The 16,387-nt window shown below is 33.8% G+C and overlaps 2 protein-coding genes across 2 annotated transcripts; both read left to right on the forward strand.

Annotated features, from left to right (window-relative positions):
• Window positions 1-7,704: 7,704 nt before the first annotated feature.
• On the forward strand, window positions 7,705-8,249 carry LOC123896336 (protein AF-9). The gene has a single exon (XM_045946736.1). It carries the CDS (start codon window positions 7,755-7,757, stop codon window positions 8,247-8,249), a length of 495 nt encoding a protein of 164 aa, XP_045802692.1. The 5' UTR covers window positions 7,705-7,754.
• A 5,849-nt stretch (window positions 8,250-14,098) lies between these two features.
• LOC123896337 lies at window positions 14,099-15,911 on the forward strand. Its single transcript, XM_045946737.1, has 2 exons — window positions 14,099-14,652; window positions 14,747-15,911. Exons 1-2 carry the CDS (start codon window positions 14,099-14,101, stop codon window positions 15,909-15,911), a joined length of 1,719 nt encoding a protein of 572 aa, XP_045802693.1.
• The last annotated feature ends 476 nt before the right edge of the window (window positions 15,912-16,387 follow it).

The raw sequence follows: 16,387 nt of genomic DNA on the forward strand, positions 1-16,387 counted from the left end.
AAAATCATCATTAACCACCCACTACCTGACACACGTAGACCACGTGCAGAAATTTACTCGGTAACTGCTATTTTAATGGACAACTGTTCAGCAGTGAATACTGAACGTTTCCCACTAGAATAGTTCAGAGCCTCTGAGTTATTTAAAATTCTCTATCAGAGTCAAGTACTTCAGAGCTTGTGTTTCAGATGTTCTGAATCATAAGTTCTGATATACCTAACCTCTTACACTTTAATTGCCAAAAACAATTTTTCATTCAGAGATTGAAAACATGTTCAGATGTTTCTTTATAAAATCAAATCTTTCAACAGATAAAGCTTTAGTAAATATATCAGCCCATTGATTTTCAGTATCAACAAACTTAATATCTATAATGCCTCTCTGAACATAATCTCTGATAAAATGGTGTTTAATTTCAATATGTTTGGCTCTAGAGTGTAGAATAGGATTTTTAGATAAATGAATGGCTGCAGTATTATCACAATATAAAGGAATATTGTTACTGCTTACCTGATAATCTTCTAACTGATATTTTAGCCAGAGTAGTTGTGTGCAACACTTAGCTGCTGAAATGTATTCTGCTTCTGCTGTAGACAAAGCTATAGTAGTTTGTCTTTTACTAGCCCAGGAGATAAGGTTTTCACCAACAAATTGACAATTGCCACTTGTGGATTTTCTTTCAATTTTATCTCCAGCATAGTCAGCATCACAGAATCCATTTAGCACATAATCATTGGATTTCTTATAAAGGAGTCCAAGATTAGTTGTTCCTTTCAGATACCTAAAGATTCTCTTTACAGCAGTAAGATGAGATTCTCTGGGATCTGACTGGAATCTTGCACATAAGCAAACACTGAATAAAATATCTGGTCTAGAGGCTGTCAGATAGAGTAAGGAACCAATCATACCTCTGTAGACCTTCTGATCTACCTTTCCTTCATCATCTGACTTGCCCATGTTGGTAGTTGGATGCATAGGAGTATTCATAATCTTGCAGTCGTCTAGATTGAATTTCTTCAGAAGTTCTTTAGTGTATTTTGATTGATGAACATAAGTTCCTTCCTTCTTCTGATTGATTTGAATTCCAAGAAAGAACTTCAACTCTCCCATCATGCTCATTTCAAATTCATCCTGCATTATCTTAGAAAAATTCTTGCACAAAGCAGCATTAGTTGAACCAAAAATAATATCATCAACATAAATTTGAATAATTAAAATGTCTTCTTTGGTTGTTTTTCTAAAGAGTGTGCAGTCAACCTTTCCTTTTTCAAAACCCTTTTCAAGAAGGAAATTACTGAGTCTATCATACCAAGCTCTGGGAGCTTGTTTCAGACCATACAGTGATTTCTTTAGTTTGAAAACATGTTCTGGGTTTGAGATATCTTCAAAACCAGGAGGTTGCTTAACATACACTTCTTCAGAAATAAAACCATTTAAGAAGGCACTTTTAACATCCATCTGATACAAGGTTATTCCATGATTAACAGCATAAGATAGAAGTAACCTGATTGCTTCAAGTCTAGCAACTGGTGCAAAGGTTTCAGTATAGTCAATCCCCTCTTGTTGACTATAACCTTGTGCAACCAATCTAGCCTTGTTTCTTACCACTTCACCTTGTTCATTCAGCTTGTTTCTGAATACCCATTTTGTTCCAATAATGTTCTTGTGTGAAGGCTTAGGCACTAGAGTCCACACATCATTCCTTTGGAATTGATTCAGCTCTTCTTGCATTGCTACAATCCAAGCATCATCCTTCAGAGCTTCATCAATCTTTGAAGGTTCCATCATTGAGATAAGACCAACTAATGATTCCTCATTTCTCAGTTGAGATCTTGTCTTCCTTGGACTATCCTTGTTGCCTAATATCAGTTCCTCTGGATGTGATGATTTGTATTTGAAAGTATTTCTTGGGGGCTCATCATCTTCAGACTCATCAACATCAGGTTCAGCAGATGCTTCAGTTCTTGGTTGTTCAGAGTCTGTAGGAACTATTGTGTTCAGAGGTACTTCAGAGAATGGATGTTCTGAGTAGTTTGGAATATCTGAATATTGATCCTCTGATACCTGAAATCTAGACAAACCTTCCACAAGCTCTGACACTTGGTCAGGCTCTTTGTCATCAAATTTGACATGCATGGTTTCTTCCACAGTATGTGTTTCAGAAATATACAGTCTGTATGCTTTTGAGCGTTCAGAGTATCCTATAAAGATACCCTTATAACCTCTAGCATCAAATTTCTTTAGATGGACTTTGTTGTTTAAGATGTAACATGTACATCCAAACTGATGAAAATAAGAAATATCAGGTTTTCTTCCTTTGAACAATTCATAAGCAGTTTTGTTCAACTTAGATCTGATATAGATTCTATTTTGAACATAACATGCTGTGTTTACAGCTTCTGCCCATAAAAACTTTGCTACATTTGTTTCATGCATCATGGTTCTGGCCATTTCTTGCAGAGTTCTATTCTTCCTTTCTACAACCCCATTTTGTTGAGGAGTTCTAGGAGAAGAGAATTCATGCAGAATGCCATATTTTTCACAAAAGTTTTCAAAAGGTTCATTTTCAAATTCTCCACCATGATCACTTCTAACTTTTAAAATAGTGTAGCCTTTTTCATTTTGAATTTGTTTGCAGAAGATGCTAAACTCATCATAAGCTTCATTTTTTGTTCTTAGGAATTTTACCCAAGTCCATCTACTGTAATCGTCAACAATTACTAATCCATACTTCTTTCCATTGATTGAAGCAGTGTTAACTGGTCCAAAAAGATCAATGTGAAGAAGTTCCAATGGTCTTGAGGTAGAAACAATGTTCTTAGGTTTAAAAGATGATTAACTTTATAAACATTGTTCTTTCTCAGACCTTTGAATATAATGGAGTTATCAGATTGTTTAGACACAGTACATGATTCCTTATTAAAGATGACTACATAACCATTGTCGCAAAATTGACTTATGCTCAATAGATTATGTTTAAGTCCATCAACTAACCAAACATCATTAATAGATAGGGAGGAATTACCTACTGTACCTGTACCTATTATCTTTCCTTTCTGATTTCCTCCAAAGCCAACAGAACCTCCTTCTTTCATGGTTAGCTTGGAAAACAGTTGCTTGTCACCAGTCATGTGCCTTGAACACCCACTATCCAGATACCATGAATGATTCATGATACTTCTTTGAGTGATAGGCTGTATGAGAAACAACTTTAATCACTACGGTGGAACTCTTTATCACAGTTAATGATAAAGTCATCCCAATATTCTTCCTCTTCATTTATCAAGTTCTGATTGTTAACTTGTGAACTTGTCAGCCATTGGTCAAGGACATAAGCCCTTCTTCCCTTGCATAGGACTTGTTTCCATACTCTAGGTAGGACATATCCTTTCCTAGTTGGTAAATCTGAATGATACATAATTTCAGCTTTTGGTACCCATCTTCTGGGTCCACGCTTGTTAGTCCACAAATGCTTACTGTGTTGTTGAGTGTGAGAGAAAGATTTTGGTTTGGAATAATAACTCTTTTGAAAATGTTTCTTAGTTTGAGTTCTGTTATTATTCCAGGACTTGGATTGTTTATGCTCCCAGAGTCTGTATTTATCACCAGTCCATTGATTTGACTGGTTATATTTACTGACTCTAGAATCATAAATAACCTTAGTCCTATGTTGCCTCTGAGGTTTGAGGTTTGACTTTCTTTTAAAAACTTCTGAGCCTTTAGGTTGACTTTTCTCATGAACTGGAGTTCCTCTGGTTCCAGAAGTTGAAGCCTCAGATTTTGAAACTTTCAGAACATCTGAACTAATACTGTCAAGTTCTGAATAGCTTTTATCTTCTGAGCTTTTCTTCCCAGATCCTGAGGAACTTGGTTCCTCTGAGTTGTCATTTCCCAAATCTCTCAGATTATTATCCTCATCTTCCAGAGTACCAAATTTCTTTCCTTCTTCACTCTGAGGTACAACATAGTAAACCCAAGATTTTCCAACCTTTTTGGGATAGGTCTTTAGCTTTGAATATGTTCTACCATATTCATAGCCAACTCCCTCTCCTCTATGTCTCATGACATTATAAACAAGATTAGCAGCTTTGCTCTTACCAAGGTTGAGATGCACAAACTGTTGAAGAGCCATTTCTTGCTCATCAGTAGGTTTGTGACACACAGCACAACCCTTTTCAAGATCATTTACTCTATTCAGAGTTTCTTGATATAGACCTTGAAAATGTTCTGCTTGTTCAGTCAGAGTGTTAAGGTTATCTTGTAAAACTTTTTGTTTACTTAACACTCTGAGATGTTTCTCAATGACCTTGTTAAGTGCAGTTATAAGTTGAGATTTAGAACAGTCAGAAAATACCTCATCAGTTACTTCTGAATCTGATTCTGATTCATCGTCTGAGTCTATATCTGAGTCAGTTGAAGCCATCAGGGCTAGATTTGCTTCTTCTTCTTCCTCAACTTCTTCCTCAGATGATAGCTCTTCAAAGGTAGCCATCAGACTCTTTCTCAGTTTACTCTTGAATTGTTGCTTCTTTGAGCTGTATCTTTTGCTTTTGTCTTTAGCAGACATTTCTGGACAATCAGCAATAAAGTGTCCTGGCTTCTTACAGTTGAAGCAGTTCTTCTGGTCATCCTTTTTGCTGACAAAATTTCTGGAGCTGTTTCCTCTGAAGTTTCTTTTGTTAAATCTGTTCCATTGCTGAAACTTGGTGAATAAAGCAAACTCATCCTCATTCATCTCATCCTCTTGACCATCAGCAGAAGATTCTTCTTCAATATCAAGAAGCTGAGTCTTAAGAGCCTTAGAAGTAGTCTTAGTTGACTGTAAAGCCACTGACTTAGACTTCTTCTTAGTTTCTGAGTCAGCATCCAGAACCATCTCATGGCTTCTGAGATTGCTTATCAGAGCTTCAAGACTCAGAGTCTTGAGATTTTGAGCTTCCTCTATTGCAGTGACCTTAGGTCTCCAAGCAATAGGAAGACTTCTCAGAATCTTCTGAACATGATCATAGGTTGAATAACTTCTCTTAAGAGCTTTAAGACCAGATACAAGGATTTGAAACCTTGTGAACATAGTCTCAATGTTTTCATCTTGTTGCATAGTGAATAGTTCATATTGCCTTATCAAAAGACTAGCTTTAGCCTCTTGAACCTTTTCATTACCATCATAGGTAGCACACATGGAATCAAAGATAGATTTAGCAGTAGACTTGTTCTCTATTCTGACATAATCCTCATGTCTAATAGCACCAACAACAATGTCCTTTACTCTATGATGTTTTGTGTAGATTTTTAGGTTAGCTGGTGTGAGTAACTTTCTATTCTCCATGGACAACCTACCATGTTCATTCAAGTTTTCAAAAGTTACTCCCAACTCAACCAAATCCCACAACTCATGATCAATAGCAGTAATATTGCTATACAGTCTCTCTTTCCACCACTCAAATAATGAAGCATCACCATTGAATATAGGGGCTTTTCTGTTGCCACTATGTTCATGTGATTCATTACTTAAGTAGTCATAACCAAAAGCATTTCTAGGACCACCACCAGCACCACTGGCCTCACCTTCACCAGTAGTTCTAGTACTACTATCATCTCCTCCAGACATAGTGTTCTCACAAGATCTTTACTGTCTCACTGTTAAGTGAAAGTAACAGACCAGGTGCTCTGATGCCAATTGAAGGTGTGAAAACACAAGAAGGGGGGGGGGGTTGAATTGTGTTTTAGCTAAGTTAAAACTTTTTCAAGTTCTTAACTCAACTACGTTAGCAGCGGAAAAATAACACAATAAATAACAAGATAGAGAGAGAGATCACACAAGCAATTTATACTGGTTCCTCTCACAAAACGAGAGTAGTCCAGTCCCCTTGCACTTCCAAGGGATTTCACTATAATCACACAAGATTACACCTGCTCAAGCACACAAGCAAGAGACTTCTCAACAATGCTCAAGCACACAAGCTTAAGACTTCACACTTAAGCACACAAGCTTAAGTTACACACGTAACAATAAAGTATATAAAAATATACAAGTGCTCTTAGATGAACCTAAAGAGAGCAAATACAAAAAGTACAGAGTATTTGGCTAAAGTGCAAAAACACTTGACAAGAGGTTCAGAGCTTGTATATCAGAGTTCAGAGTTTGTTCAGCGCACTTTCAATTCTTGATGATAATTTTTTTTGATGTAGCTGAATCTTCTAGTATATATACCACTAGAAAAGAGTCGTTGCAAAAAAGAACCGTTGAAGTTGATAACCTTTTGTCTTCAAGCAGTCTGTCTTGATGCAGTTGGTTGTATCCAAAACTAAGAAAGAGTTTCAGGTACTTTGACTACTGCATAGTGGACTTTCCTTATTCAGCTAACAAAACTGAAGACCCACGTTCTCAAGTTAGGACAGACAAAGCAGAGGTAGCTGAACTGATCAGGCTTGAAAGGTCCTTTTCTTCATTGGTAGAAGAGTTGACTAGCAAAGAGAATCTTCACAGCTTTCAAAGATATCTTCAGAGTTTGATGAAGCTTGTAGACAGACAAGAAGTTCTGAAGTCTTCATCCTCTGAACGTTGTAACTTCTGAAGTCCAACATCTTCTGAGCGCTTGTGAACTTCTGAATTCACATCCTCTGAACTCCACTCAGAGCTTATATGATGCTTATATCTGCGCACTTAAAATAAATTTTTAGTCCTTCCAATTGTTTATTAATACTTTATTATCATCAAAACCTTTATAGATTTAGGGGCAAACATTTTTAAATCAATTTTGTTCCAACACCAATTTCATAAGATAGGTAACCAAGTTGCCACTTTCATGGACACCCATCCATCTAATCTACACCCCCCTCTCCCTCCCCTTATTTTGTTCCTTAAAAGGTAAAAATAGAGGATCCGCCGATGTGAGGTGTACCAGAGATGAATTGAGTGTATATGAATCACTAGTCTAACAAATAATAGAGGGTGTAATGAGTAGTTCAACTAATTAAATTAAAAGTTATAGGGTTGGAGGTCCATAATTCAAGTCTTGACAAAAATTTAATTGATGAAAAATTGTATTCCTGCCCGATGTGAGGTGTACCATGGATGAATTGAGTGTATATGAATCACTAGTCTAACAAACAATAGAAGGTGTGACGAGTAGCTTAACAAAGATTTAATTGATGAAAAATTCTCCTCCCCCTCCCCCTCTATATATCTTTTCTCTCCCTGAATTTCCATTTTTAACCTTGATTAAAAACTTCGAAACGTGTTTTTTGATTTTTTTTTTTTTGCCTTGAATACAAATTTTGGAACGTGTTTTCCGATTTTTTTTTCAAATTTGAACTAGAATTTTTTTGGAAAACACGTTTCAAAATTTTTATTCAAGGGCAAAATTGGAATTTCGAAGGGAAGAAAAGATATGTAAGGAGGGAAGAGAAATTTTCTTAATTGATGGACTCCCTTTAAATTCAACATTAACTATCTTGAGCCCAATTAACCACCCACTTGGTTGAAATATAAAAGACACTGTACTATAAAGGAAGAAGAAAAACTTCATTCCATATCCCCAAAATTCATATTGAATATCCCATGCACAAGTTGACCATTTTCTTTCAACAATCTTAAACTTCTGTTACTTTTACTTTTTTCATCTAAAAAGCCACAAAACAACCCATTGGAATTCTCATTAATCCTCAATCTAAGTGCAACCTAACTTCCATAACTCTCTTCATTTTACACCACAAATGCACCACAAAACTCATTCTCTTGACTCTACATTCTCATGGCCAATCTCAATCAACCCTTCAAGTTCATACTCACAACTCTCTCTTTTCTCTTCTTCCTCATGATATCTCACACTGCTTCATCTTCTTCTTTATCTTCATCTTCATCTTCTTCACATTCTTCCAACAATAACCAAGATATGATCAAATCTCAAAACCCTTCTTTAACCAACACTGAATTATCTCATTACCATCAAGTGTTCTATCTCAAGAACACTGATCACTCTCAAATGTTTTTGAACAGACAAGAACGTATCAAGAAAATGAGAATGAACAGAAACAAAAACAACAACATGATGAAGAAACAGAGGAAACAGAGTAAACAGAGGAAATATAGGAAGAAAATGGTCAAGAACATGATGAAATCACCAAAACCTTTCTCTGTTATGCTTCCAAAAGGTTTTGTTCCTCCTTCTGGTTCTTCACCTTGTCACAATGATCAGCCTAATTCAGTTAATTCCTTCCACTGCTATCTTGCTTCAACAGAACCTTGAGGAATTCATCTTCACTATATTTATTATATATATACAGATATATATATATATATATTAATTATATATACATTGTAACGCAAGCAATTTTCAGAGTAAGAATGTTAAGTGGAAAGAAAGTTCCACCTACATTTTGTTATTGTTCATCTTGAGATGCTTCTTGTATTGATTATCACTTCCTTGATGAAACTTTTGTTTCCTTTTTTTCTTCCTTTTATTTTGAAGTTTGTAATAATGGACAATAAGACTTTATAAGAAATCCATTAAAAAAAAAGCATACTATATAGCTATATTAATAAATAAATCAGTGAAGAATGAAGATTTTGGTTCCTATACATATTTTCTAGTGTTTCATATATCCCTCCTTTACATTGATATGATGCATGCACCTTTCAGCTGGAAAACGTTCAATTTTCATTGTTCTTTAACTATTCTTGGTGAGAATGTAAAAGTGGAAATTGAAATCTTTTGTCGAGGTTTTGACGTGCATTTGGAATATTGATGATCGTTTGATCAAGATCAAACGTTTTAGAGAAAATTATATTTTACTTTTTAATTTATAATTTAAAATACTGATTTTAAATATGAGCCATTTAGTCTTGATCGAACGACTACTCATGTCTTTAACTGCGTAAATGTGTGTAGCACTTACCGTTAGAAAGCATGATCTATTAAAGTGACTTAATCACCATCCAATATTTCTTGGTCAATTTTATTTTATGTAATATACTAGTGTCATCAACTTATCATATTTAATTGGTAAGGATCAAGTTATCATATTTCACAAAGATGTGAGAGCTAAAATTCAGCTTATAGTTGAATATACAAGTATATACTTTTGTAAATGCTCTCTAAACATCGCAGCATTCATGACCATGGTGAACTACCTAATGGCTAATACCAAACTCATTTAAACTTTTGTTAATTTATTTTTAGGCAATTTAAAATTTTGTTAATTAAGAAAATAAAATTGCCCCCTAAATATATCTATTAAATTTTTATATTAGAGTTAACTCACTTCACAAAATCAATTTGTAAGGTGGTGTCTCTCTTTATAAACTCTTATTAAACCTTATCTTCTTTTTTTTCACCACTAGTTTAATCTAGTTCGGCAGCCAGTTTTGACATCAAGTGGTTCCAGTCCCCTCCTGATCGCAGTTGCGGAGAGACTTGAATTTTTTTCCTAATACACCCCCTAACATCAATACTCTGAATTAATTTTTTTTTCAAACTCTATGTTTAGTAGATATGTGTGGGTGTGGGACTTAGAGTTTTTCTTTTCTTCTTTCAATGCACTTCATAACACTTAACACTACTAGGCTTGGTACATGTATATAAATGGTGACGACCTGAATCGATAGCTCTTATACCAATAATACCATATTAGTTTTTTATATTGGATTTATTTTATCATTACAAAATGGATTTATAAGGTAATAATATCTATTTTTATAAACTCTTAGCAGGCCTTATCTTTAATTTGTAAATTGTAACAAGACTTGAGTTTTCTTAAAACATACAAGTTGCTGCAAAAATATTTGATGTATTAAACGCGAGTTTGAACCCACAATTCTCCACTTCTTAACCGTTAATGCGGGTGATTTTTGTCACTAGATTCTTTGAAAATAAAAAAAATGCAATACATAACTTAAAATCCAAGGTGTGTGCACATCAATATCAATATTTATTAGAGAATAGAGATGTCTGTTATTGAAGGGTATAATTTGATGGAATAGTTGCTAGAAAGGTGGGTATAAGAGGGTTTGTTGGCAACATATGCGGAAGGTGAACAAGAGTGTGAGGGCATGTGACTTTGCATAGTTGTGGAAACATAAATGATATATAAATATAATTTTTAGACATATACTTTTTTATTTTTAAAATAATATATTGTTCTTTATAGATTTGCGTGCACATTCATTTCCTCTTATATTTATACAATGTCAAATACGTGTCGACCAAATTTGTGTTTAAATAACACAACACTTGTGGAAAACAAGAATACTACTACGAATGTTTCAAACCTTCCTTTAAATGGAAGTTTCGTAGCGTTTATTTTATGTTACGTGCATCCAATGCAATGCAATGCATATTAGGGACGATGTGCCACTTAAGTCCGATCCCTGCCATTTTTAGTCAACACACCACACCTAGGGTAAACTAGAGTTTGAAACCCTGTCATTCTATGTCTAATAAAGATGGCAAAAAAAAAATTTAAAAAAAATCCATCGCAACTACATTTGGGAGGAGACTGAAACCAATTGATGTCAGAATTCGTCCCGAACTCTGGACTACTAGGTAGGGCCCCCTTTCCCTAGGAACCTGAGCGTGAAAACCATAGAAAAAATGTCAAAAATTATGGAATGTACCCCATTTAAACTGCGTTTAGGGTAAGTGGTGAGTGCAATATTATTAACTCACCTTCGCTTTCGCTTCTTTGGTAGTAATATTATTTATGTTTTTTTTTATTGAAAATATTTTTTATGTTTTTTATAGAATATTGTTTTCTTTTATACGTATTTATTTTTATATTTTTATTTTTATGCGATTTATTTTTATTTTTACTATATTCTTTCTATAATTTTTTTTATTAACTAAACTTTCTATAATTTTTTTATTGTTTTTTTCTTTCCTATTTTTATGTATAGATTGTTCTGTTTTATTCCTGTTTATAATCAGTTTTGTTCATATTTTTAAGCACATCATATTTTTATTATATTTTTTAAATTTTTTAGTCAAATTATAATGAAGGATACAAAACTTACAAAACATGTTAAAACTAATAAGGATAAATTAGTAAATATTTGGTGGTAATCGATTTTAATATATTAGAAGTAGATTCATGTTTTTTATTCAAACTAGCAGGCCATGTGTTTAACTTATGTTAAAAAAATATTTATATTATGGTGAGTTTGTTAATAAAAAAAATTTGTTGCTAGAAAAAGAAAAAATCAAGGGTAAAGGTAAATTAGTACATTTGGTGGTAATCAATTTTAATATATTAGAAATAAATAGATAAAAATTTCACTTATATTTTAACAATATTATATAGCAAATATTTAAATATTTTATTCTAAATAAATTTGACATTTTTTTTTACGGAATATAATGACAAACTTAAATATCGAATAAAAGTCAATAGACCCCGTGCGAAATGCACGAGTCTTTTAATTACCTTTTAACTAGTTCTTTTAATAATATTTTAAATACGAATAAAAAATGTTTCTGGTTGTGGGGCGGCCGAGTCGACCCACCATTTATTCATCTTTTGTAGTACTTTTGGTTCTATTTGGGATTTAGTTCGTTCTTGGATTGACATTTCATCGACGGGTTTTACTTCTATCAGGGATCATTTTGTTCAGTTTACTTTATCAGCTGGTGGATCTAGAGCACGTCGGTCTTTTTTGCAACTCATTTGGCTTGCTAGTGTATGGGTTGTGTGGACGGAAAGAAATCATAGATTGTTTCAGCTAGCACTTCTCACCAGATGTTGGACAAGATCAAGCTCTTTTCTTATAGGTGGTTGAAGACGACGAGTGTTACTTTAGTCTTAACCTACCATAGTTGGTGGTCTAGTCCTTTGCTATGTTTGGGCCTTATATGATGACAAACTTAAATATCGAATAAAAGTCAATAGACCCCGTGCCAAATGCACGAGTCTTTTAATTACCTTTTAACTAGTTCTTATAATAATATTTTAAATACGAATAAAAAATGTTTCTGGTTGTGGGGCGGCCGAGTCGACCCACCATTTATTCATCTTTTGTAGTACTTTCGGTTCTATTTGGGATTTAGTTCGTTCTTGGATTGGCATTTCATCGACGGGTTTTACTTCTATCAGGGATCATTTTGTTCAGTTTACTTTATCAGCTGGTGGATCTAGAGCACGTCGGTCTTTTTTGCAACTCATTTGGCTTGCTAGTGTATGGGTTGTGTGGACGGAAAGAAATCATAGATTGTTTCAGCTAGCACTTCTCACCAGATGTTGGACAAGATCAAGCTCTTTTCTTATAGGTGGTTGAAGACGACGAGTGTTACTTTAGTCTTAACCTACCATAGTTGGTGGTCTAGTCCTTTGCTATGTTTGGGCCTTATATGATTGCTTGTATTTCTTTCTGTGACTTTTTGTAAACTTTGGTAGTCTATCTTAGCACATCTTGTGCTGAGAAGATTGTTTTTGTTAATATATATATATATATATATATATATATATATCTCATTTTGACTTGTTCAAAAAAAAAATACGAATAAAAAAACCTCATTAAAAAATGTGAAAAATACGTTGATATATAATATTTTCTTACCGAATACGTTGATATATAATTATGAACCACAAATTGTAACAAAAAATACAAGTCATAGTTCAACTGCTCAACCGACAAAAATTGCCGAAACCCGAAATTGCTAACTGGGAATTGAACCCCGATTTCGTCACTTGTATGTTTGAGTATATTTAGGTTTAGGCGTTTAACCATTTTTTTATCTAAAAAAAAACTAAAAAAAGAGATATATAACAAAAAAAGACTTTTTTTCCGCATCTACAACTCATCTAACCCGTTTTCAGATAAGAACGAGAAAAAGAAGGAAAAAAAATCTCACTGGTTCTCTTAATAAAATCCTTCTCTCATCCTCCAAAGTATTAACTTCACGTTAGTCTTGATAGTAGCAGAAAACCTATTTATTTTCTCACCAATTTTTGTTGTGTTATCTAATCAAGCAATTTTTGGTGCGTTTCTTTCTTTTGCTGCGTCATAATATTCTATGTATATATATATATGCATGCATCATGGTTACTTAACTTTTATTTTCTCACCATATGCCAATGCTTTTCTGTAATCTACTAATTTTTGGGTGACTAATGAAGTAAGCAGTTCTTATTTTCTCAGACAGATTTGCAAGAGCAGAGGGATTAATTCGTATGTGTTAAAGGTATTGCCAACAACATGCTCACTATTTTGTAACTTTTCTATTTTTTATTTTTCCTTTCACAGTCGGTTTAATCTGGTTCGTGGGTTATCAGGTGGTGGTCCAGCTCCCTCCGATCGCAGTTGCGGGGATCGAACCGTGGTCCTTCCTATCAAGTTCAGTGTCAATTACCACAACCAACTAAGGATGGGTAACTCGTTTGTTTTTTTTTTTTTTTGGTGAACTGAGAATCTAAATTTTCGTAATAGATTTGGGTGTCCATTGTTTTACCTTTGACGACTTAAAATTGATTTTAAGTTTTACTAAAATTATTTCATAAAACTTGAAACTTTTGATTATACAATTGTATTTTAACTTAAATTTATTATTTAATTCACTTTTATATCAAAATAGCCAAACATAATTCATTTTTCCAGTTCAAAATTATTTTAGTTTATGTAACCAAAAAAAATATATATTATTTTAGTTTCTTGTGTCACACAGAAATAGAGAGGTGCCTCATGGAAGGAGAGAAAAAACCTTGGCTTCTGTATTTCTCTCGCTACAACGACGTAACGACTCAAACTTTTTGCAACATATTAGATCCAACCAAATCCTACTCTATAGAGATTCCAAAGGTAACATTAAGGGTAAGGTTACTTACCGTACAACATGGTTGGTATCTTTGGGAAAACATGATATCAAAATATGTTAGTAGCTTGTTTCTTTTGAACCCATTGAACCTTAAGAAAATCAAGCTCCCACCCCTAAATCACAATCGCACTCGCTTTGGTAATTGCATTTTGTCAACCCCTCCGACTACAAATGATGAAATATGCTCCATTTTTATATTTTCATCACATAACCCTTCAATATTCTACTACCAACTTGGAGATAAACAATGGACTAAATTGTGTTCTTATGATGACATTGTGAGGGCTTTAGCCATGAAGGGTAATGCCCCTTTGATGGGAATCTATACCATTTTTGAAGATCCAGTTTATTGCAATGGTTGCTTGTATGCTGGAATGCAGACTTTGTATGGGTTTATTATTGTAGTAATTGAAAAACTTCAACCTAATGGTTTTTCAATAAACTGCACACATGATCCCATGGTAAAACATGAACCATCTTCTCATGTTTGTGAGGAAGTTATAAGTTGCTTGATTGGATCCAACAATGTACTATTTCGAATAGCAATTTTACATGCACAAGATAAGGTTACTGCAATTTTTGTTTACAAATTTGATTGTTCTCAAAGAGTGTGGGAAAAGGTGGAAAACATTAAGGATACAGTGTTCTTTATATCCGGTCTTGACCCGGCCTTTGCTTATCAAACAATTAATCCAGAAATTGAAGGAGGTCACATCTACATTGTCCTAAAGAATTGCAATTATTTTTATATTTACAACATTGAAGAGAAAAGTATTGTGACTTCTCCACCTTTCTCCAATTTACCAGAAAATATGTGTTATTCGAGATGGTTCATGCCTGATACTGGGTACTTTAATTTTGGCCTCATTTGTTTTAAGAATATATATATATATAAGGACTATTATTTATTCGATTATGTTTTTAACTTATATGTTTTGTAGGATGACTGATACACTGAAAGAAGAAATAGGAAATTCTCATCAAATTAGCCAAAAAGAAAATATATGTAATGTAGTCTATTTAAAGGATGTACGGGAGAAAATATATGCAGTTCCTCTGGACGTGGTTGAAGTGATTGCAAAACATATTAATGATGTGCTTGATTATTTGCAATTTCGAGCTAGCAATAAACTCTTTCGTCTAGCCGCACCACGAATTCAATGGAGATCATATTCCATGTCCATGTCAAGGTTTGATGATCTCTCAATGTGTCCTTTATTTGTGTTCTCAGAGAAGGACAAGATCTTCACTTTTGTGCATCCAAAACATGGTCTCGATTACAAAAACTTCATAAATTTTCCTCAAGGTGAACGATGGAACTTGGATTCCGAAATTTGTTGTTCAAAAAATGGTTGGCTATTTCTGGTGGCAGTTAACACGGGCTTTCAAGTTTTCTTCAACCCCTTTACTAAACAAGTGCTCCCACTTCCATTAGGGAATAAACTAATATGGAATATCAGATGTTTTGGCATGTCAGATTCCCCAACCTCTCCTGAATGTGTGATCGTTGAGTTGGTTTATAAAAATTTACCATTGGTCATCAAACCTATTACAACAGCGTATATAAATTTTTGGGAAGGAGGTTATCAACTTTTTACGTTTGAAAGCAGGAAATTTCCTCCCTACAACACAAGTCCAACTTTTCATAATGGATTATTTTATTTTCTCAGCATAACAGGAAAATTAGCGGTTATTGAAGTAACAAGAGAAAATATAAGATGGAAAGTACTTGAGGAACTTCAATCTCCATGTAGCACCTGTTTCAACAACTTTCTAGTTGAATGTGATAACAATCTATTGTCAATATATGAGAGTCCTTTCGCAAAAGGGGTACAAGTTTTCAAGTTAAACGAGTCTACAATGACATGGATGAAAGTTGAAAGCCTGGAAAATCATATGCTATTTGTTGGCAAAACATCATTTTCTACTATGGCAAACATTCCTGGAATGGAAAACAAAATCTATTTTCCTAGATTTTACGGTAACAGTGTTGTGTTTTATTCTTTAGAGACAAATAACTACCACACATTTAAAAATGAAGTGGTGAATTTTTATCATATGAGAGAACACTTGAATGGTACATGGATTCAGCCAAGATGGCATTAAGTTTAAGTTGTTCACAAGTTGTGAAAAGATTAAATTAGTTACAAGTTTCTTTTCATGTTTATTTTATGTTTTTCTGCTTGGAGAAACTTCATCTTCTATTTCAATTTCTTACTCTTGTTGATACTCCTGTTTTCTATTAGATGTTCCTAACGGAAGAAATAATATCTTCATGATCCTGGAGACAATTATATTTATGGTATGTTATACCAATATTAGGTTCCAACGATGATAACTATAGAAGAGTTTTCCTTAAAAAAAAATGCATAGTCACAATAATAGGAACTTAGAAGTGGGGTCATTCCTCTATTCAGCACTTTGATAAATAAATTCTTCATTTATAAATATAAGCATCGGGTCATGTAAGAATACTTTCTCCATTTAGAGAAAAAGATAACTTATACTAAATGTTAGTTGGTTCAGTAGTGATTGACACTGAACTTTGTAGGAAGAACCACGGTTCGATCCCTCGCAACTAC

This window comes from Trifolium pratense, linkage group LG7 (assembly GCF_020283565.1).
Source record: "Trifolium pratense cultivar HEN17-A07 linkage group LG7, ARS_RC_1.1, whole genome shotgun sequence".
Lineage (NCBI taxonomy): Eukaryota > Viridiplantae > Streptophyta > Magnoliopsida > Fabales > Fabaceae > Trifolium > Trifolium pratense.